A 24,430-nucleotide genomic window follows, 5' to 3' on the forward strand; every position below is an offset into this window, starting at 1 on the left:
GCTTTTATGTTTATAACATTAATTCATTTTGGTATAGACAACGCTTGGATTGTTTTTGTTTAGCAGGTTTTGGGAATATCTGTTCCTACCGTCCCCCTGTGAAGATCCGCCACTGCTCTGAGCAGTGGGCTCCTACAGGGTATTCACAAAAAGACATATTCTACTAAATAAATAAGGTAGCAAACAATTTGAAAAGAAAAACAAAGTATTTAGTATTAAACACAATGTGTATTTGCTCTTTCTTCAGCATGAATTAAAAATAGATAAAAAAAACATCTCAATCAAAAGATTTGCCAATAGAATTAGAAACATTCAATAAATATAATCAATGTACCATGGACAGCTGCTGATCATAAAAATATTAATAATATTTAATATAGTGAATGTGATGTTCGATATTTCATTGCTCAAGTTCATAATCCTAATAATAGCTTAATATAATTATATTTGTATCTCGCAATATCAATGTTATATAGGTACATAAATAATGTATATGAAAAAACATTTTTGTTATGATTTAATTAATTAACAGGCTAATATTATCTTCTTATGGAGAGACTGCAAGGCAGACGCGTTAATATATCTGAAAAAAAGAAGAAAAACGTGTATTTAAAAAAAAATTCTAATTTGCCATATGAATAAATATGCAAATAAGATAAAAACAAAGCAAATTTTATGGAAGTTTTGAAAATAGAAAACAATCATTTGTTTTATGTGAGTCAACGATTCTAACTTTGAAAATCACAATAATTATTTTTATTTTTAATTATTCATAAAAAAATTGTATGTACAATAATTCAGATTTTACAAGAAGTGTTTTTTTAAAATTATTTAAGGAGAAAACATAGATACAGACAGTAAATAAAAGATAATTTTATAAAATAATAACTTGCGAATTCGCCTGCATCCTAACTACATATTTCTCACAGATTGGTTATTTTACATCTTAAGATTTATACAACTCATTTGAAGAATTGGCTTATGGATTGGACATGTGTGAAATTTTTTTTTATCAATATATGATGGTATGTACAACACTTGTAAAATAGTATACATTTCTGAACGAAGAGAAAAGTATCTTGTTGCATCGCTAATATGTTTCTTGTTCAATTTAATTTAAATTGTGAATTTTTATTTAAAAACAAAAACTTCACATTGCAACTCAGGTTGCAATCAGGTATGGGCATGATTTTTTTGTACGCCTATTCAGTGCTTAAAACATATACTTGAAAAAAAGCATTTTAAGTAACACAAAAATAATCTAACCAGACTCATTCATATACACTGGTCCCCCCAAAGAACTGCGCGCTTGGAGCGATCCACACTGATGAGGGACGAACCGTGGGGATGCCACCCTACGGACGTTACAGCAGTTCTGCAACAAAAACAATATTCAGTTTCCATCCAATGAACAAGCAAGGTTAGTGAAATAAGCATTCGATTGAGAAGCAGAAAATCTGTAGCCACACTAGCGATGACCTTTAACCACAACATTCCCGATTGGCGTATGCTGTAAGGCTGAAGGTAGATGGGAGGTGGGATAGAGGAAAGTGGGGAAGTACCTGGCTATTCAGACCTGGGCACCGAACACGACCAAAGGCATTTCAAGCAATTAAATTAAATTCTGAATGGTGGTCTTACACCAGGGCGATACTGAGAATATCTTCCAGAGATTCAAATGCCAGTGTGCGCAACCATTTTTTTTTGATGAATTAGTGTTATTACATAATTTACTCATTTAAAATAATAAATAGTATACTTTCAGCATGTTCCAGAGTGGAATATAATTTAAGTATCCCTCTGGTTTGGCGACCAGATCAGAATAGCCAGGTACCCCACTCCTTCCTCTTCCTCATCTCCTTCCCCTCCCCAATACCTTCAGTCGCATAACATACCCCAATTGGGGATGCCATAGTCTCACTGGCTGCAGACGGTTGTGAGCAGTTAGGACTCTTGTGCGGTTTATAAAAAATAAATAAAAGAAGAAGATGACTCACGAGTGCTCCCCCTTGAGGATGGAGTCCAGCTTGACAGAGCTGACTGTCCAGAGGAAGACGCTGCCATCGGCCCCGCCCGCCGCGATGTGTCGACCATCGGGGCTGAATGCGGCGCGCGCCCAATCGCACCCAACCTTAAAGGCGTCATTACTAAAAAAAAAAATCAAATATTTTAAACGATCATTATTTTAGCCCTTGAGACCTGCCTGAAAACTTCGGCAGTAGTCGTCACCACGACATGATACCGCACGGCAGAACAGATGAATCATAGGAATCTTGCCATTGAATGAAATTTCTGAAACAGAACATATTATCTTTAAAAAACCTTTTTTGTATACCTATCTTCACAAATGTAAGGAATATAAACCCTTCAGTCAAACTGGTTCGGTATAGCGAACAAACAGCTAGTACCCGTAGAGTCTATTAGTACCCGACAAACTTTAACCAGCTATTCCTCAGCACATTTGGAGTAAAAAATGTTATGGGCGCTTTGCTGTCCGGTAACATTTTTTTTCCATTTAAAACAAAAAATAAATAAAAAAATCCACACTCCGTCACTGTCATTTGCATTGTTTCTCGTGTTCAACAGCTGTTATTAGCAAAGTATGTCAAAAAGGGTCCTCGCTCTTTCGTACACACTAAATAATAATAGTTAAAAATGAGAGGAATGGTGCCGTGCCATTTCGTTGTGATTGTAAAAGCGCGCCAACGTAGGTATGTACGTACATTATTCAACGAAACTCGAACAAAATATTGCCAGATGGGTTTTCAAACTTTGACAAAGGATAAAACATTGGTGACATGTGGTGAAAATATGAATAGTAAATTTTTTATTAAAAAAAATGTTACCGGACAGCAAAGTGCCCATAACATTTTTTACTCCAATTGTGCTAAGGAATAGCTGGGTAAAGTTTGTCAGGTACGTGCCGATACACCCTGTATAGTCTAATGGAAATCGTTGTATTTCCCTTACTATCATGGTGAAAAATATGATCCAGACAGTTTTAGAAAGAAAAAACGCAACGCTACAAATTTAAACATAGAAGCTAAAAACAGAATAATTAAAATAAACACCTATATAAAACCCAAGGTTCCGACCGCAATTTGTGATAAATATATGAAACTTTGTGACAATAATGTTTATACTACATTTGACTATTAAAATATGTATTTTTTTTCGTCATCAGTTATTTTAATTCAATTTTATATAAGTAAGATAAGCCATTTTTAAAACTTTATTGTTTGCATTAAAATTTTTAATATATTTACTTCAAATAATACAATTTGGAAGCGTATTTCTTCACCCTTCAAAACCAGTTTTCAATTTTTGGATACGTTCAGAAATGTTCAATTTATTTGGATTTTATTGCAACACCGAAATACACACAAATTCCCCCGCCATATGAGAGTCGTTAAGAAACGGAGACCGGATAACTCATCAAAATGATAATTCATCACATCTTTAAAAAGTTATATAAAGTCATGGAAAGTGATGAAACAAAAACTTTATTAACTGGGTTAAGTAGGTTAGGTTAGGTTAGATTAAGTTAGGTTTAATTTTTTTTTCATCGTTTCTAATGACTTTATATGACTTTTTAAAAGTGTGTTGAATTGTCACTGTGTTGAGTTATCATGGAAGAAACATAACAGACAATATGACAGAGGATGGGCAGAGACCTGAAGGGTTAAAATAAAAAAAGAAATCTTAATTGGATAATTAATCTGTCATACGATAAATTAAATAAAATTGGTGCAAAATCAAGAATGAACGTTTGATATACTGAATAAATTTCCGCCGCAAATCGGCACACAGCATTAGTATAACAGACTATAAAAATGATTTCAGTTAAATTATATTGGGAAATAGTTAGGTACCATATATAAGAATTTTTAGATAATAGAGAACAGAGGAGCTCGAAATTGTATTTTAAAACCCTGTAGTAAGTGTTCAAAAGGGAGATATGTAAATAGAAATGTTAGAGGGAACGCGCTCCCTTTAATTCAATTCTTTCAAAACTTCAATTTTAAAAAACGATAACAATTAAGGCGATGCACTACGTAGTAATTCAAAATCATGTGTTTTTGGTTTAAAAATTTGGTCGCCTAGAAATGTTTCAGATGCTTTATTTAAATACTGCGAGTAGAATACATCTTTACCTTTGAAATAATCGAGTAGTTTTTAGATAAGTCTTTTTATAAGCCTAGAAAAAAATAATGTATAAGGTCTATGAAAACTGCTTTAAAGTTCAAAATCTCCTACTTATGAACCCATTTTCGATTATGATTTAATTGTATAATGTGGCAAATTAAGTTATTTATAAAATGATCGGAAAAAAATTACATATTTATGCCTGAACATCCACAAAATAAAATAAAAGGCACTTTTTGGCCATGTTTTTTTCTTGCAAAATCAAAACAGGCGGATGGTGTTAGGCGGAAATTTAAACCTTATCGCCATCTACGTAAGGGGTGTTATTGATAGCGGCTCGATTTAAAATATTACATAGTGCATCGCCTTTTGTTTGAAAAAGCTTTCGATAAATCCGTTAGTTGCACTTAAAGATACTCTGTGAATTTTTTCATGCGTATAACATATTAAATAAATAGAACAAAACGAGTTTTTAATAATTTTTGGATTTTACTTTGGGAATTTTAAATAATTAACGTTTCGGCATAACAAATGTATACATATTATCTTCAAAATAACATATTTTTTTTTAGAATTTAAAAACTTAAAGAGTTAAAAGGAAACTTGTTATAAATCGGTAGAGATTGGGAAGGCGGAAGCTTAACTACTTTTAAATTTCTCGAAAAAAATGACGTTAATGAAGATATTTTTATGTTGACGAACACATTTTCTATAACTATTTAAAATGTGCCATTTTGATTTTCTGCATAGCGTATTCGTTGTTATTCGTGAATTCCGCGATATTGACGTCACGCTGATAGCCCAGTCAATGAAGGGAAAAAAAGACCCAATGTCGGAACTAATTCCCCGGAAGCTGAATTTTTCACAGATGTTAGAAGACCTTTAGACATGTATTTTTACAAAAGTCCCCGACTTTCCCCCTTGTGCTTCCTTCCCCACCCCCTCTTGAATATATTTTTCAAGGCCTTTCGGAATACGCTAATATCTCCTTAATGGTTTTATTAAATCAAATTATTTATTTTTTATTTAGTTTTTAATTAGTTATTCTAAAAAATTGTATTCTTTCATTTTTGCGAGAAAAGCTATACAATCTCTACAATTTATTAGTAAAGGAAAAATATCAGTTTTTAAAATAGTATTTCAGAATATATTTGCACATAACTTTTTTCTGAGCCCGTTAACGAAAAAAAATAAATCAACAAAACTTGTAGACAATATTTCTAGCTATAAAATAATGTATATAATAATGGGTTTTAATTTATAATAAGGCACGTAGGCTGTTAATAAGGAGCACGGCGCGCGGCGGCTCGACCGCGCAGCGGTTCGCGGCGCAGCGAGAAGTTACATAAACCTAAGGAAAGTAATGATTAATTCGTGTGTTTGCTTTATTTTTATAACAAATTCATCTAACGTTGAAGAGTTTTATTGTTATTTACGTTTGATAGTTCGGATGGGAGGGGGGGAATATAAATATTTTCCCCTGTCCAATGAAGCGCTTTCATTATCCACTAACCGCCGTGCCCCGGTCTGGCTAAACAGTCATATTATGTTGTTTGTTTGTTTGTAACTTATTATTTAAATAAAGGTATGTGGGAAATTTATGGGAATCAGTTTACGCGTCCTCAACAGTAACCCACATGCTCCAGGAACATGAATATTCTCGGGCAAACAGAGCCTACACTTTAACAGCAGCGTCTCTTGTCCACGTAATGAGAAAAGAATACCGAGATATTGATGGGAAATTAAGACAAATAGAAAATATGTATCAAGATTTAGTTACGTGGAAAAAAGATATGGAGGAGGTTAATAATTATGACAATCTAAAAGAGACGATTCCATATACTGAAGCAAGTGAAGACAGGATTAAGGAATCTTCGATTAGGACTGCCAAGTTGTGGCTTTACCTTCTACATTGAATCGACCTCATGCTTAGATTTATATTTGTCCGGGAATCGGAAAATGCACTTAAATACTATTGTTGATAGGCTTCAATTTTTCCACCGGCAGGACATTTACCATACAAAAAATCAGCACATATGTATGTTCAAAGTATGTTGCAACTCGAATCAAGAATAACTAAAGAAGAATATTAACTATTCACTGAAAATGGGTGCTTTACAATAAGAAGAAGCGACAGATATTGGTCCGGTACGTGGACGGACATGATCATCGAGCAGTGTCTCATGCGACCAATGAAGTCAGTAGGAGGTTTGACACTTGGGCGCGGAATCACTGACAGCGCTTTGTCAAAGTGGAAACTTGGAACCACTTACTGCGTGAAAGTGTAAGAGAGCATTGAAGAATTCATCGGTTTAGAATTTCATTTGACTGAACAGCATGTTGAGCTGCGCGAATCACGGAAGAAAAGGGATGAGCTAGATATAGGAAAATATACATCATGGCTAAGACACCACAGCCCGTTCACCAAGCTCTCAGGGGAGCTGATGTCCTTTATCTTCAGGGTTTGTTTCAGATAATAGTGTCAATTGTGATAACGCCTATGAGGTGGGCCTGGCAGCAATGCAAAAAATGAAAGGATGTAATTTTGGAGATATACGACTGAAAAGGAAAGACATGGTGACTACCCAGCAAGATTCAAATCCGCAACAGTTCGGACGAGACAAGTTGCAGTAAACCCCCAACAGCTATTTAACAGAATACTGTGCATTATTGATAGTCCTAGCAAGCTTTAGACCTACTTAGGATATGAATTGGCTTCAAGACCCCTTCTATTTTTTATGAAGTCTCCCTTCGTAAAGGAACAAAATCATGTATGGCGAAAGTATTTAGCGAAAGTATTCTTGATGAAGTTGATTTGGAAAATGCTGCAATAGTCATCGATGGGGGATACCTCCTATACTCTGTTGTTTGGCAAACTGAAACAACTTACGGAGACATCATTAAATCATACTCACGTTTCGTCCATACTAAATTTGGCAAACATTCTATTGTCGTTTTCGATGGATACCCTGAAGAACCAACTGTAAAATATGAAGAGCAAATACGTAGGTCGGCTAACAACTCATCGTGCGATATTGCATTAAACTTCACTATACGTTGTTTGACTAAGACGGAAGCTTTCTTATCTAATAAGAATAATAACAAAAAATAATTATTGAAGCACTGTGTCATGAATTTAGTGAATCTGGTTTGAAAACTGTCACGGCCGCAGGTGATGCCGATATTGACATTGTACGTACCGGCATCGAACAACTAAACATCTTCTCACAAGTGATTGTTGTTGGCACGGATAGTGATCTTTTGGTATTACTTGTAAGTCTTGCTACTGAAGAAAAATCTATTTTTTTCTGTAAAGATGTTGGTGGAAAGGCCCCTTCAAGAACTTTCTACATCATAGAGAAGCCTATAATGTTACTTAAAGATATTCGAAAACATATGCTATTTACCCATGCCATTACGGGCTGTGATACGACCCCATCTTTATATGGGTTAGGAAAGATAAAAGCTGTTGATATGATGAAAAACAATCCCGAAGCAAAACGCGCAGCGAAGCATTTCTGGAAAAAGATGCAACTGAAGAGAACTTTTTGCAAAATGGGAAAAAATTCGCTCTCGCCATGTATGGTCTTGGTAGCTACTCTAATTGAAACGAAGCTCGATACTATAAGTTTACCAGACTAACGACAAAATCAGCTTTTAAATCTAAATTTGACTTGACAAAACTACCACCGACTTCAGAATCGTGTCATCAACATTTGTTGAGAGTTTATTTGCAAGTACAGTTTTGGTTAGGAAACAAACTAAACCCTATAAACTGGGGATGGAGGTATGAAACTGTAAATGAAAATGGTGGAAAGAAGAAATTTTTGAAACCTTTTTCTCCTGATGACCTTCTTTCTCTGGTGTCCTGTTCCTGCAAGTCTGGATGTGGAAATTACTGTGGCTGCAGAAAATCTGGATTTACCTGCTCTGCCATGTGCTACAACCGTAACTGATTATCGTATCTGAACCAATGGTCTGAACACACCCCAGTATGATGAAGAAATGGAAGACTCTCTTGACTAGAAAATTATTTGAATATTTGCCTAATTTTGTCATAGATAATATTTATATATAATATAATTTACAAACCGTTTTGTCATTATAATATTTTTAAGGTATATTTTAAGAAGCTTGTTTGAAAGTAAACCATTTTAGATCTATGCTCTATTTTAAGTGATTTGTTGTTTCGGTATTTTATTGTTGATAGGTGCACATAATAAAAAAGTGAGAATTACCACAAAAGATTTTTTAGAACTTCGCCATAACATAAGGTCTGCAACATTTTAATGTGGTGAAAGGGTAGTCCCATGCTGTCGTAGGTATTTTTGGCTTATTTCACATAACTTCATTTAAATAATGAGTTACAAACAAATATACAACATAATATGACTGTTTAGCCAGACCGGGGCACGGCGGTTAGTGGATAATGAAAACGCTTCATTGGGCAAGGGAAAATATTTATATTCCCCCCCCCTCCCCTCCGAACTATCAAACGTAAATAACAATAAAACTCTTCAACGTTAGATGAATTTGTTATAAAAATAAAGCAAACACATGAATTAATCATTACTTTCCTTAGGTTTTTGTAACTTCTCGCTGCGCCGCGAACCGCCGCGCGGTCGAGCCGCCGCGCGCCGTGCTCCTTATTAACAGCCTACGTGCCTTATTATAAATTAAAACCCATTATTATATACATTATTTTATAGCTAGAAATATTGTCTACAAGTTTTGTTGATTTATTTTTTTTCGTTAACGGGCTCAGAAAAAAGTTATGTGCAAATATATTCTGAAATACTATTTTAAAAACTGATATTTTTCCTTTACTAATAAATTGTAGAGATTGTATAGCTTTTCTCGCAAAAATGAAAGAATACAATTTTTTAGAATAACTAATTAAAAACTAAATAAAAAATAAATAATTTGATTTAATAAAACCATTAAGGAGATATTAGCGTATTCCGAAAGGCCTTGAAAAATATATTCAAGAGGGGGTGGGGAAGGAAGCACAAGGGGGAAAGTCGGGGACTTTTGTAAAAATACATGTCTAAAGGTCTTCTAACATCTGTGAAAAATTCAGCTTCCGGGGAATTAGTTCCGACACAAAACCTTCATTGACTGGGCTAGCCCAGTCAATGAAGGGAAAAAAAGACCCAATGTCGGAACTAATTCCCCGGAAGCTGAATTTTTCACAGATGTTAGAAGACCTTTAGACATGTATTTTTACAAAAGTCCCCGACTTTCCCCCTTGTGCTTCCTTCCCCACCCCCTCTTGAATATATTTTTCAAGGCCTTTCGGAATACGCTAATATCTCCTTAATGGTTTTATTAAATCAAATTATTTATTTTTTATTTAGTTTTTAATTAGTTATTCTAAAAAATTGTATTCTTTCATTTTTGCGAGAAAAGCTATACAATCTCTACAATTTATTAGTAAAGGAAAAATATCAGTTTTTAAAATAGTATTTCAGAATATATTTGCACATAACTTTTTTCTGAGCCCGTTAACGAAAAAAAATAAATCAACAAAACTTGTAGACAATATTTCTAGCTATAAAATAATGTATATAATAATGGGTTTTAATTTATAATAAGGCACGTAGGCTGTTAATAAGGAGCACGGCGCGCGGCGGCTCGACCGCGCAGCGGTTCGCGGCGCAGCGAGAAGTTACAAAAACCTAAGGAAAGTAATGATTAATTCGTGTGTTTGCTTTATTTTTATAACAAATTCATCTAACGTTGAAGAGTTTTATTGTTATTTACGTTTGATAGTTCGGATGGGAGGGGGGGAATATAAATATTTTCCCCTGTCCAATGAAGCGCTTTCATTATCCACTAACCGCCGTGCCCCGGTCTGGCTAAACAGTCATATTATGTTGTTTGTTTGTTTGTAACTTATTATTTAAATAAAGGTATGTGGGAAATTTATGGGAATCAGTTTACGCGTCCTCAACAGTAACCCACATGCTCCAGGAACATGAATATTCTCGGGCAAACAGAGCCTACACTTTAACAGCAGCGTCTCTTGTCCACGTAATGAGAAAAGAATACCGAGATATTGATGGGAAATTAAGACAAATAGAAAATATGTATCAAGATTTAGTTACGTGGAAAAAAGATATGGAGGAGGTTAATAATTATGACAATCTAAAAGAGACGATTCCATATACTGAAGCAAGTGAAGACAGGATTAAGGAATCTTCGATTAGGACTGCCAAGTTGTGGCTTTACCTTCTACATTGAATCGACCTCATGCTTAGATTTATATTTGTCCGGGAATCGGAAAATGCACTTAAATACTATTGTTGATAGGCTTCAATTTTTCCACCGGCAGGACATTTACCATACAAAAAATCAGCACATATGTATGTTCAAAGTATGTTGCAACTCGAATCAAGAATAACTAAAGAAGAATATTAACTATTCACTGAAAATGGGTGCTTTACAATAAGAAGAAGCGACAGATATTGGTCCGGTACGTGGACGGACATGATCATCGAGCAGTGTCTCATGCGACCAATGAAGTCAGTAGGAGGTTTGACACTTGGGCGCGGAATCACTGACAGCGCTTTGTCAAAGTGGAAACTTGGAACCACTTACTGCGTGAAAGTGTAAGAGAGCATTGAAGAATTCATCGGTTTAGAATTTCATTTGACTGAACAGCATGTTGAGCTGCGCGAATCACGGAAGAAAAGGGATGAGCTAGATATAGGAAAATATACATCATGGCTAAGACACCACAGCCCGTTCACCAAGCTCTCAGGGGAGCTGATGTCCTTTATCTTCAGGGTTTGTTTCAGATAATAGTGTCAATTGTGATAACGCCTATGAGGTGGGCCTGGCAGCAATGCAAAAAATGAAAGGATGTAATTTTGGAGATATACGACTGAAAAGGAAAGACATGGTGACTACCCAGCAAGATTCAAATCCGCAACAGTTCGGACGAGACAAGTTGCAGTAAACCCCCAACAGCTATTTAACAGAATACTGTGCATTATTGATAGTCCTAGCAAGCTTTAGACCTACTTAGGATATGAATTGGCTTCAAGACCCCTTCTATTTTTTATGAAGTCTCCCTTCGTAAAGGAACAAAATCATGTATGGCGAAAGTATTTAGCGAAAGTATTCTTGATGAAGTTGATTTGGAAAATGCTGCAATAGTCATCGATGGGGGATACCTCCTATACTCTGTTGTTTGGCAAACTGAAACAACTTACGGAGACATCATTAAATCATACTCACGTTTCGTCCATACTAAATTTGGCAAACATTCTATTGTCGTTTTCGATGGATACCCTGAAGAACCAACTGTAAAATATGAAGAGCAAATACGTAGGTCGGCTAACAACTCATCGTGCGATATTGCATTAAACTTCACTATACGTTGTTTGACTAAGACGGAAGCTTTCTTATCTAATAAGAATAATAACAAAAAATAATTATTGAAGCACTGTGTCATGAATTTAGTGAATCTGGTTTGAAAACTGTCACGGCCGCAGGTGATGCCGATATTGACATTGTACGTACCGGCATCGAACAACTAAACATCTTCTCACAAGTGATTGTTGTTGGCACGGATAGTGATCTTTTGGTATTACTTGTAAGTCTTGCTACTGAAGAAAAATCTATTTTTTTCTGTAAAGATGTTGGTGGAAAGGCCCCTTCAAGAACTTTCTACATCATAGAGAAGCCTATAATGTTACTTAAAGATATTCGAAAACATATGCTATTTACCCATGCCATTACGGGCTGTGATACGACCCCATCTTTATATGGGTTAGGAAAGATAAAAGCTGTTGATATGATGAAAAACAATCCCGAAGCAAAACGCGCAGCGAAGCATTTCTGGAAAAAGATGCAACTGAAGAGAACTTTTTGCAAAATGGGAAAAAATTCGCTCTCGCCATGTATGGTCTTGGTAGCTACTCTAATTGAAACGAAGCTCGATACTATAAGTTTACCAGACTAACGACAAAATCAGCTTTTAAATCTAAATTTGACTTGACAAAACTACCACCGACTTCAGAATCGTGTCATCAACATTTGTTGAGAGTTTATTTGCAAGTACAGTTTTGGTTAGGAAACAAACTAAACCCTATAAACTGGGGATGGAGGTATGAAACTGTAAATGAAAATGGTGGAAAGAAGAAATTTTTGAAACCTTTTTCTCCTGATGACCTTCTTTCTCTGGTGTCCTGTTCCTGCAAGTCTGGATGTGGAAATTACTGTGGCTGCAGAAAATCTGGATTTACCTGCTCTGCCATGTGCTACAACCGTAACTGATTATCGTATCTGAACCAATGGTCTGAACACACCCCAGTATGATGAAGAAATGGAAGACTCTCTTGACTAGAAAATTATTTGAATATTTGCCTAATTTTGTCATAGATAATATTTATATATAATATAATTTACAAACCGTTTTGTCATTATAATATTTTTAAGGTATATTTTAAGAAGCTTGTTTGAAAGTAAACCATTTTAGATCTATGCTCTATTTTAAGTGATTTGTTGTTTCGGTATTTTATTGTTGATAGGTGCACATAATAAAAAAGTGAGAATTACCACAAAAGATTTTTTAGAACTTCGCCATAACATAAGGTCTGCAACATTTTAATGTGGTGAAAGGGTAGTCCCATGCTGTCGTAGGTATTTTTGGCTTATTTCACATAACTTCATTTAAATAATGAGTTACAAACAAATATACAACATAATATGACTGTTTAGCCAGACCGGGGCACGGCGGTTAGTGGATAATGAAAACGCTTCATTGGGCAAGGGAAAATATTTATATTCCCCCCCCCTCCCCTCCGAACTATCAAACGTAAATAACAATAAAACTCTTCAACGTTAGATGAATTTGTTATAAAAATAAAGCAAACACATGAATTAATCATTACTTTCCTTAGGTTTTTGTAACTTCTCGCTGCGCCGCGAACCGCCGCGCGGTCGAGCCGCCGCGCGCCGTGCTCCTTATTAACAGCCTACGTGCCTTATTATAAATTAAAACCCATTATTATATACATTATTTTATAGCTAGAAATATTGTCTACAAGTTTTGTTGATTTATTTTTTTTCGTTAACGGGCTCAGAAAAAAGTTATGTGCAAATATATTCTGAAATACTATTTTAAAAACTGATATTTTTCCTTTACTAATAAATTGTAGAGATTGTATAGCTTTTCTCGCAAAAATGAAAGAATACAATTTTTTAGAATAACTAATTAAAAACTAAATAAAAAATAAATAATTTGATTTAATAAAACCATTAAGGAGATATTAGCGTATTCCGAAAGGCCTTGAAAAATATATTCAAGAGGGGGTGGGGAAGGAAGCACAAGGGGGAAAGTCGGGGACTTTTGTAAAAATACATGTCTAAAGGTCTTCTAACATCTGTGAAAAATTCAGCTTCCGGGGAATTAGTTCCGACACAAAACCTTCATTGACTGGGCTATGAGCGACGTTGGTGACAGCCGTCCTACCAGACATTGAAGTTTTCTATCTCATAATGACGTTGTAGCTAGTTGGAACCGTTTCGGAATGTGTGATTTTAGATCGTTTTTGAAATCAACAATTATGAATGACAATTTAAAATTGTTTATTTTTTGTACGATAGTCATACATAATCAGAAAAATAAACTTTAAATCTTCTACACATTTTAAACAGTATCCGATGTTTGTGGCAATAACCCATTGTTTGCAAAATTGAATTGCGCTAAAGGCGCTGATAGTTACATCTTACTTCTAAGGTTAGAAGGCCGCCCTATATACAGGCGACAATGGTCGCAGAAAGTCTATCCGCAGTAGACTTTTTATAGGTGTACAGTAATAAGTTTCCAAAGATGGTGACATTTTTTCACAATAGTCCGTCACCGCAGATGTACAGAATAAGCACCCATCTAAAACATGACATGTCGTCCGGCCAATTATACAAGCAATTGAAAAGCGGCAAACAGCCGGTACACGATCATCTATTATGGAGTGCCTCGAATGAAACACCTCACTTTATCAGCTGTTACCATGTTTTGCACTGCGCGGCACTACACGATAACTGGGCTCAATAACGCCGGTAACAAACAAAAAAAAACAAAGACATTCAAATTAATAGACTTGCCCTAACATGAAACCTGGGTATCATCTCATGAGCTACAAACCACGTGACCATATTTCGGGCACCTGGAGGGTTCTAGAATGATAAACTACGAAGTCGTACACTGGCCACCGAGAGCACACATTGAAATAACCAGACCAGAAAAGTAAAGTTCGCTCAAGTTAGGCAAAGGTTTTGCAATGGGTAAAATAAACACATTTATAAAAGTGTCTAACTAAATAGTGTAACAAAATATTACACGGAAACAATCCCGAACTTTTGTATACACGATTTGGGATTCGCAGTTAAGTTTTTTATGCAGACAGCAATTTTCGCGCCATTGTAGGCGCGAAAATTATAATCTGCTCATGAAGGCCTAGTAATTCATAAGCAGATTATATCTTTGAGGACCAAATGGTGATATTACAATGCGAGTTGGCTAAATAGGGTCAGATTCATGTATTGACAAATCACAGAAAGGGGGACGGTAACATCGCCTCCCCCTTTCCCTGATTGACTGGTCTATTAATTTGAATACCTATGGTGTAAACGCTTGTACAAAAAGTTCAAACGTTTGGGATATAAGAAATTCTAGGAATAAAAAAAAGAGAAAAAAGTTGCCTTGTCTTGACAAGCAACATACACATTAAACCAGTAAGAGACAATACCCTAAAATAAAGCCAGACTAGTAAGTGAAGCAGCCATGCACAAGAAATAGCGACGCGGGGCCCTGGTGTATTGGACAGACCTGAAGTTGAATTTTCCCTATCAAATCTCTAGAATAAAGTGGGAATTTTAGGGACTAATTTTGTCGACTAGTTTATGTGTAATTTGGATAAGTGTGCCAAGGATGCCAAGTTATGTGATTAAAGCTATCTACAGGGTTTTCCAATAAGAGGTGTTATTTTGAATAGCCCGCTATTTCGGTAGATGTTACTTTTGAAGCTGTTATTTTTTAACATTTGACAAGTAGAAACTACGCCATTAATAAAAATGGAACGATAGACGCTTCAAAAACGCATTGAAATTATTAAAATTCACTTGAGTGAATCAAATGCAAATCATCTTGAGTGATGAGGCCCATTTCCACCTCGGTGGCTTCGTCAACAAGCAAAATGTCGCATCTGGGGCTCGGAAAACCCAAGAGTTATTGTTGAAAAACCTCTCTATCCTCAACGTGTGACTGTTTGGTGCGTTTTATGGTCCGGCGGAGTCATTGGAACTTACTTTTTCGAAAATGAGGCTGGAGCAACAGTTACGGTGATTCGATTGTGCTATCGAGAGATGATTAATGATTTTTTATGGCCGGAATTGGATGGTATTGATCTGGACAATGTTTACTTTCAACAAGACGGCGCTACGTGCCACACAAGCAACGAAAGCATTGATCTTTTACGATCGAATATCAAAATAACACCTCTTATTGGAAAACCCATTTAGTAAACAATATCTACATCTTTCAGTGCCAACTGTTAAGACGAGACGCCTAAAATGAAGCCAGAATCTTAACGAGGTTAAGCGAAGCGCCATGAATCAAATCTCTTTAAATAAAGTGGGAACCTTAAAGACATAAGTGATGAAGTCGTGTAAAACAATATACGGCGCGCGGCCCGGCCTAATGGACGGACCTACCGTCGACTTTGCACTAGATGGCCTAGAAAATATATATTTCCGTGAGGTTTATTTTAATCATTTCTAATGAACGTATTACTAAAATCTCAAATGTTTCTAGAAGAATCTCTCGGGAAGTTACTAATTCATCGCCTAGAAAAAAAATCTGGTGCTCTCCGCTAATTTTAAAGTTGAAAAATATTTAATAAAATTTTCAAACCGTTTTACATAAAATATTTTAATTTGAATGTTTTTATTAGTCTTAAATATTAATAAGATGCATCCATAGGGATCCCTCTAGATACATTTGAGATTTTAGTAATACGTTCATCAGAAATAATTAAATTTGAGCGTCGGGCAAACCCCCGTTATTAGAGTCGTATGTCGCCTTAAAGTTGTTGTACCGCGAATTTGAGGTTCACTGCAGAAAGGGCGTAGCAGATAATGTAGATATCCTCGGGCTAAATACGTATTTTGGGTTCCCATCTATCATATTATAATAATTAAAGCCATTCTGCATCGACCGGTTTGATCACAATCTTCGATACTCTGGGTTCAAATAAACAGATCGGAATGTTAAAAGATTCAGTTGTTTGATATTTCTAAACAAGATATTATTTATCTTGAAGGGTTTAGTGGGAATACTGCATAGTATAACTATACCTGAACGATCCAATGATCGCGTTCATCCGAAGATCCAACAGTTTTATAGTGTCATCTCTTACACACGCTAGCAGGTAGTTGCAATCTGAAAATAAAATCTAATTAGTCAAATAAAATCAATGAAAGTCGGTCTATCGATCGTCCAATTCTTAATTTAATAAAATATGACATACCATTTTTTTAATTATACTAGTTCTGTAACCCCACAAAAAATGCTCCATAAATTTAATTCGCAAAAATGGTTTTCTCAAAATATCAAGAAAGAATATCCTCGATAAAAATACAGAAAATATAAAATAAAAAAGATTTGCCGAAATAATGTGTGTTGTTGCCAGCTAAAGACTTATAATGTTATTGCAGTGGTTGTCCGGACCAAACCATGTTTAACGACTGAAAACGGCACGACCCTCTCGACACAATTAGATTCCTCCCAGGTTCCTATCCCCCTACACGGGATGTATCGGCCCTTCAAAACTGAACAGTCTGTTTTACTGCACCTTGTACTTCCCTGATTTAATAATCTTTAAAATAATTCCTTAACTCACCTCTAGACAAATCCAGTGACGTGACCTTCCCCTGCAGCATGATTTGATTGGCCGTGGCGTCAGACCGGATGTCCCAGAACCGGATGCTCTTATCAAAGTGACCGGATATGATGGTGGAACCGGAACCGTCGGAAGTTACCAGGTCGTTGCAACTGGATCCGGCGAACTTAGTTTCTATGCCTGCGAAACGAGAATAAGTTATGGTACATAAATGAGGAATGAGAAAACAAGTCTGTTCGGACTAATAATTTGTAATACTATAAAACAAAATGTGAGACAAATCTATAAAATACCTAATATCTATTTTAAATTTTCGACCTAGTTGCGCCGTTTCTTGAGCCAACTTAAGTTTTTTTTTTAGGTTTGACTCAGGATTGAACCATCATCCCCAGGGACTAGAACCAACAACGCTAACACCTAAGCAAAATTCTAATAGGATAGTACCTAAATTTATTTCGTATATTAACTGCTGTAAATTTTTAATTATAATGTTATGCAATTTCAGAAAAATGTATGTATTGTCATCGACAATGAGTTTATCTGCCGAGTTTCAGCTCGATCGGATGTCGGGAAGGGGGTTAATTTCCACTTGATTTCATTTCATTCATTTATTCAAGAAACAAATACTAATTCAAATGGATGTGAATTGATTTGAGATTTTCATGGTCAGAAGTATTAAGTGATTTATTTTTAGTGTATTCGTCTGAAATGTTGGCTAAAGAAGGAGGTAGCGCAACGCGGCATAGTACCCCAAAAAATAAGTATTACAGTGATTTATGTTTGGTGTATTCTTCGGAAACGTTGGCTAAAGAAGGAGGTAGCGCAACACGGCATAATACCCCAAAAATAAGTTTCACAGTGATTTATTTTTGGTGTATTCGTCTGAAACTTTGGCTAAAGAAGGAAGTAGCGCAACACGTCATAATACATAAAAAATAAATCACTCAAAAAGATGTATTTTGAAATTGGGTTCACAAATCGTCTTCAACTGAGAATACGAACATATCAATATAAGAAGGTCAAAGTATAAGTCTTTCGTAATTGTAAAAAGCATTCACTTTGTGGCTCATCATAATTTATAATAAAAACACATAAATTTGTTTTTGACCACGATAGTTTTATTTTCACTCTACCGGTTTCGGAAGATCCCTTCCTTCGTCAGGAGAGTATTTAAAACAGTTTTAAATATTCTCCTGACGAAGGAAGGGATCTTCCGAAACCGGTAGAGTGAAAATAAAACTATCGTGGTCAAAAACAAATTTATGTGTTTTTATTATATATATAAGTCTTTCTTTCCAAAAAACTTCCACCACTAAACAGTTTAATTTAAGATGTATTTCTCTAAATAGTATAAATTAAAGTCGCTGTTCGTGTCGGTCTGTTTGTGCGTTTAGTTCTTCTAAACTACGCAACTGATTTTGAAAGGGTTTTCACTATCATTTAGAGAATTTCTTCCTTCTTTATATGTATAAAACATGCGTATTATATTTATAGAAAGTAGAGAAAAGTCGATGTTTTGTTATCAAGACGTAAAAATAATATTTTCTGGCGCTTACATTGGTAACGCTGGCTAAACCTTGTGAGATACATCAACAATAATATACTACGGAATTGTATATCTTAAAAAGGCCCACACAAAAGTCCGTGATGGTATATATCTATCTCCCTAGGATAACCCACAGCAACGCCAGGTACATGTCAGCTAGTTAAAAATAAGGAATAGAGCAGACTACAAACATTAACACAACAAAAAATGGGATTTTTTCACATCCAATGCCCAAGTTTTAAATCGGGCCAACTCTACACGGGAGCTGATGACAGGCATCGGAAGATTTAAGATTGTTTTGTTCAGATATCTGCAAAGGGGCAACCAATAAGAAAATCTAAACCAGAATGCCAATATAATAACTAAAGCTGATAGAAAGAACATTGGATTGCAGGTCACTCATCCTCAAAATTAATTTTAACTTCAATAACCTTTAACTACCGTAATTTATCAAATAACTCGACCCTACTCAACCAAACCAAAAACAAGCTATGTATAATACCAATTGTTTTTAAAGATCTGCCGATAGAAAGGTTTATAAAATTGGACGGTTCCGCTGGGCAGGGCATGCAGCAAGGACGTGAAAAAGGCCACTACTGAAGAGGGTTCTCTGTAATAAGCCAGCAAGACGACGGAGTTTTAGGAGACCTATATTTAGATGGATGGATGTAGTAGAGGTAAGCGGACTTCAGGTAGAGCAGGAGACCAGCAGGAGTGGAAAGGTTTCCCAGAGGAGACAAGAACTAATTCAGTGGCGGCTCGTGACTTTTTGGTGTACTAGAGTGCTAATATTGCAAAAAATGGCATTGTTGTAGCTGAAAATGATTTTTTTTCGAAAATAAGAATTTTAATATGAAAATTTTCAGGAAATTTCAGTTTTCATCTACAACAACATCAATAATGCCATTTTTGTAGTATTAGTACTCTAGTACACCCAAAAGTAAAGAGCCGCCACTGGAACTAATCAAGTATTTGTAGTACCTACCTACCGATGATGACGATAGTGAAGAATGATGAGCTTATGCAATTATTAATTTCCCTTGTGTCCCTGACTGTAACTTCGGTTCAATGAACTCTAGAATGATCGCCTTGAATTTAAGCATAATTTAACAATTTATAAGTGTGTTTGGAGAATCCAGATAAGCGATACCAAGAATATAATATTTCTAACAGAAAATTATTTTTAATGCCTTTTTAAAAATTGGAACTGATTTGTCGGGAATTCAGACTATCCCCATTGAGACACGAAGCGAAAAATTGGTTCCATTTTTTTAAACTCCAATTAGTTCAGTTTGACATTCAACGCCCTTAAGCCGAATGACCGGAAACTACCGAATTCGGTCCCTGCAAACTGCCACAGGCGTGATAATAGTGGAACACGTTTCGATGAGATATTAGAACACAATAGCGCCTCAATGAATATCTCATGAATTTCACAGGTCTGTGTAGAGTAAAAATTAACGCACATCGCGAATAGATAATGAGACCATCGTAAGATTTTATAGATGATGATCTGCCAGATGATGATCTGCCAAAAATTATGACCATTCGAAACGCCCCAAAGGCAGACCAAGGAAGAGGATAATGAATTGTGAATTTGAAGAGGGTTGGAGCAGGACGGGAAGGACTGAGGGCTGAAGGTTTTCAACAACATTTGCGGAGGAAGCCAAATCCATCTGTGTCCACGCCGCTATAAGCTTAGAAGTCACCAACACTAATGCAGCAAATAACTCGCTATCACAACACATAGCCACTACAAAAAATTACTACACCTTTTTCATGATTCCTTGCCAACATACAAAACTAATTTATCATTTTATGACTATTAATTTTTTATTCATTTTTACAACAGTCAATTACAATTACAAACTTACAATTAAATTAAAAGAGGCGAAATTACTGATATTGGATGGACCGACGTAATAGGTACTTTAATCATGTATATATAACTTATAATCTGTATCAATTAATTATTATTTTGTGAGTTTCAAAAGGCAACTAATTTCAGACCTATTTGCTAGTTATTAACTTGTATTATTTATTAGCTTTAAAAGAAAAGTCTTGTCTCTATTCCTTCCAACGTTTAACTCACATACTCCTTAGTTTATTTGTTATTTATTTTTTTGGACGGATATTAATTACTGTATGCATGTACGGTCATACTTGATATGTATATTATACTTTGATTTACTTTACCACTATTTAAATTCGATATTAATTACGGCGTTGGTATTTTGCCATTACTTATTAGTTTTTTTTCTATAGATAAAACAAACATTATTTTTCTTCTTTTTTTAAACATTTGTTTTATAATAAATATCAGTATATTATATATAGTTATTTTGTATTTACCTGACGAGTAAATTATTTTACTGTTTTCAGTCTAACTGGTTTTGCAACAAACATGAATAATTAAATGCATATATGAATATACAATGTACATACTTAGTTTACACTTGAAAGTTTTCTTTATTTACAATATTATTTTATTTGGATTTTACGTTAATCTTAGTAAAAGCATTTGATTTATATATTTTTTGTATTTAGTTATGCTATTATCCATGTATTATGTTACACTTACATACATAAACTGTCAATATACTCTGTAAAAGCCCGATAGGGCGTGAATGAATAATAAATAAATAAATAAATAAATAATGTACTGTGTATGTCTGAATAAAAATATTTTAAAAATACAAAACAAAATAAGCTGTCATAATAGTGATGGTTTTTCAACCATAATATATTAGGTAAGTACCTACTAGGAATAACAGCTCATCACGTGTTAAATCTGACAAGAAAAGTATTTAGTTTGACAAGCTCAAAAAAATGTAATCTCTAATGTTCATAAGTAGCCGCAACTTCCTCCCATTGTTAATACCCTTTAATGATAATTTGTTTGTTCAATATCCAAACGAGGCGTCACGAATTCTTCTTGAATCAACCTGATACACGTGGGAAATTAAATACATATGGGAAAAGTTTAACAAATTACCATGAACGATGTAATTTTTTCTCTCCAAAAACGGAATTAGGCATGATAAAAGTTGAGAAGTAAAATGATTAATTGGTGCGTGCTGGTATGTCGTTAATTATCATTAAATAAGTCAAATAACTGGAGAATCAAAAAGTCAAATAACTGCAAACTTACTTGATTTGAATGTCAGTAAACAAATCAACGGGTTCAGCAGTTATAATTGGTAAACAATAAATCATCGATTGTGAAGCGTGCAGACAACCAATTAAAGTGCTTTACCGGTTAGTCAATTAGCGAAAATGTTAATTGACGATTAATAAATATCTATAAAATTTGTAACCATGGGGGGGGGGAGTTGCCAGAAATATTTACTGTTTCGGACACAACGGTGCGTTCTTCAAAGTAAAAAACAATGACACAATAAAATACCTAACCATGACGAGGTTCATTTAATGTTCGAACCGTAAATATATGAAGCAGCATAAACAATCAAACGATGAATTCTGGCATCACAAAACTTGTACAGCTTTTTCTATCTGAAATTTCTAGACCTACGTAACTTCTAAAAAAGTTTTGAATTTTTATTTATTTAATGGAAATATATTTGTTTACAAGAATATGTATATTTCGATTTATATTTATAATAGATTTTAATTATATTCGTAGTCCTCCTCACTAGGAGATCCTTTGTTGAGGGGGACTAGGTTTTGGAAGTTTTCAGCGACTTCTATGATTCGACTTCATGTTTTGGGTAAGGTTTTCCATAAACTTCTACGACGATGTTTTAAGTTTGCTAGTAAGTTCTTTATCCGGCAGTTCCTTAAGCAAAGATTTAATGTCCTTGATGTAGTTATTTTTTGTTTTGAATTGTTTGATACTAAGCGGGAGTTTGTTATATACGTTTACTGCTAAAAATGCAGAGCTTCTTTGTCCAAATGTAGAGTTACACTTTGGTATATTTAGTATCTCTGTTTGTTTGGCTCTGGTTTTATGAGTATGTAAGGTGTTTGCCTGTAAATCATTTTTGAGGTGATGTACTAGAATGTTTTTGGATTAGATTTTTTGTATATTTGGAACGTCGAATTGTTTGAAAATTTCTGTTTTTGACGTCCTTATGGGAACTTTTATTGTGGTCTTTATGATGCGATCCTGAGTTACCTTCAGTTGTTTAACGTGTTTTGATGCTGCTGAGCCCCATCCTATTATTCTATATTACAATTTAGAGTGGCATAAAGCATAGTATACTCTATTTAAATTCCTAGTTGACAAAATATTTCGTAATTTTCTGAAGAAATTAGCCACGTTATTTTCAACGTGAGCTAAATAAATGTATAAAAAATAAGACGAGAGACGCCTTGATGACAAACAGTTTGTGAATATTTACAAAGAAATCCAAGATTGGTCCATTATAGGTTCTCGCTGTTATTTGCTGTATTTTCTATTCATCGGTTAATTTTTCTAAACTCTTCAGGCCTCTGCCACATTCTGTCAGACGGTCGGAGTATTTCCACTTTGCCATAAAATCCAAATAAATGGAATATTTCTGAACGTATCTGAAAACTAAAAACTGTTTTTGAAAGGTGATGAAATATGCTCTCATATTTTATTATAGAAATTAACACATATTTCTTGAAATATAATTTTTTTGAATGAAAGCATAAACAAAAAAAGATCACTTTGTTTTTTTAAAACTAAAATTACTGATAGCAAAAAAAAACATAAAACACACGATTATTTTATTAGACAAATGTATTATGTATTACTGTAATGAATTGTCTGGACCTGGATTAATAGGTACCATGTAGGTACCCAATTCGTAGAAACGTTAGTTTAACAATATTGCTCTCTTAATATATAAAATTTGTGTTATTTTTATTATTTTGTAAAATCATTAACCACAACACAGGCTTGTCATAGTGAGGTTAAAAATTCTAACGTAAAAAAAGATACAACGAAGAAACAATTATAAACGTTTTGGTCACCTCACTTTTTTGTCGTTTCATATAAAAATAATTAATTAAAAATTCACGAAGTTTCATAAGTTATTTTCAAATTGCGGTCAGTTATTTCTGTTTCATAAAAGTGCACATTTTGATAGTTTTGTGGTAAATTTCTTGGTTTTAATATAAAAGCGTGATATTTTCTCTTTCTAACAACGTTTAGATCATATTTCTAACAATAACAGTAAGGAAGACACAAAGATTTCTAGGAGACCATATAGGCCAGTGCAATTAGCGATTCGCGATCGAAGTAATTCCGATAGTCCCAATTTTTTTTATATATTATATAAACTGATCCCCTGATGTAAAATCTGAGTTTCCGACCTTGGCGCACCTGTGCTCTCGCCGCCATTTTGAAAAAACTGGCCGAAATCGGGCCAAAATCTAGTTTTTCCCAAATATCTCATTTCCAATGCAAATTTCGGCTAAAGTATCTTAACAAGTATAATAGAACATAAAATAACCTACAACTTTCGTACAAACAAATTTCTTCTATCTCTAATAGGTACAGAGGTAGAAAGTCGTAAAAGTGCGTATATTTTTGAAAAACAAGTTTTTTGCGCGACTAGGTTTGGTTTTTTATAAATACCTCGTTTCCAGTACAATTTTGTGAAAAATTTATTGATAATAATAATAAGAAATAGGTATATAATTTATATTTTTTATCTCTATTACGTATCCAAACTCTAATCCACCAAAACCAGGCCAAAAATTGAAACAGAGGTTAGGTGTTTTAAACTTGGCATTCCTTGATTTTATTTTTCTTTAACAATTATTGTTCTAAGAACATATACGTTGACAACAATCGTCATGCCTGTGTCAGACCTAGCTATAAATATAGTAGATAGACTAT

The 24,430-nt window shown here is 34.6% G+C and overlaps 1 protein-coding gene across 3 annotated transcripts in view; it reads right to left on the reverse strand.

The window, feature by feature from the left end:
* Positions 1-240: 240 nt before the first annotated feature.
* Atg16 (Autophagy-related 16) overlaps positions 241-24,430 on the reverse strand; it is a 419,651-nt gene continuing 395,461 nt past the window's right edge. For all 3 annotated transcript variants that reach the window (XM_089639326.1, XM_089639325.1, XM_089639324.1), the window contains 5 exons: positions 17,055-17,234; positions 16,510-16,594; positions 1,998-2,147; positions 1,267-1,375; positions 241-583 (listed from right to left, as the gene is read on the reverse strand). In XM_089639326.1, the coding sequence (XP_089495452.1) occupies positions 1,276-1,375; positions 1,998-2,147; positions 16,510-16,594; positions 17,055-17,234 (515 nt within the window). In that variant the 3' untranslated portion in view covers positions 241-583; positions 1,267-1,275. The remainder of the gene's footprint in view (positions 584-1,266; positions 1,376-1,997; positions 2,148-16,509; positions 16,595-17,054; positions 17,235-24,430) is intronic.

Source organism: Hesperophylax consimilis, chromosome 14, assembly GCF_061612785.1.
Source record: "Hesperophylax consimilis isolate HC1 chromosome 14, BYU_Hcon_1.0, whole genome shotgun sequence".
Taxonomy (NCBI): Eukaryota; Metazoa; Arthropoda; class Insecta; order Trichoptera; family Limnephilidae; genus Hesperophylax; species Hesperophylax consimilis.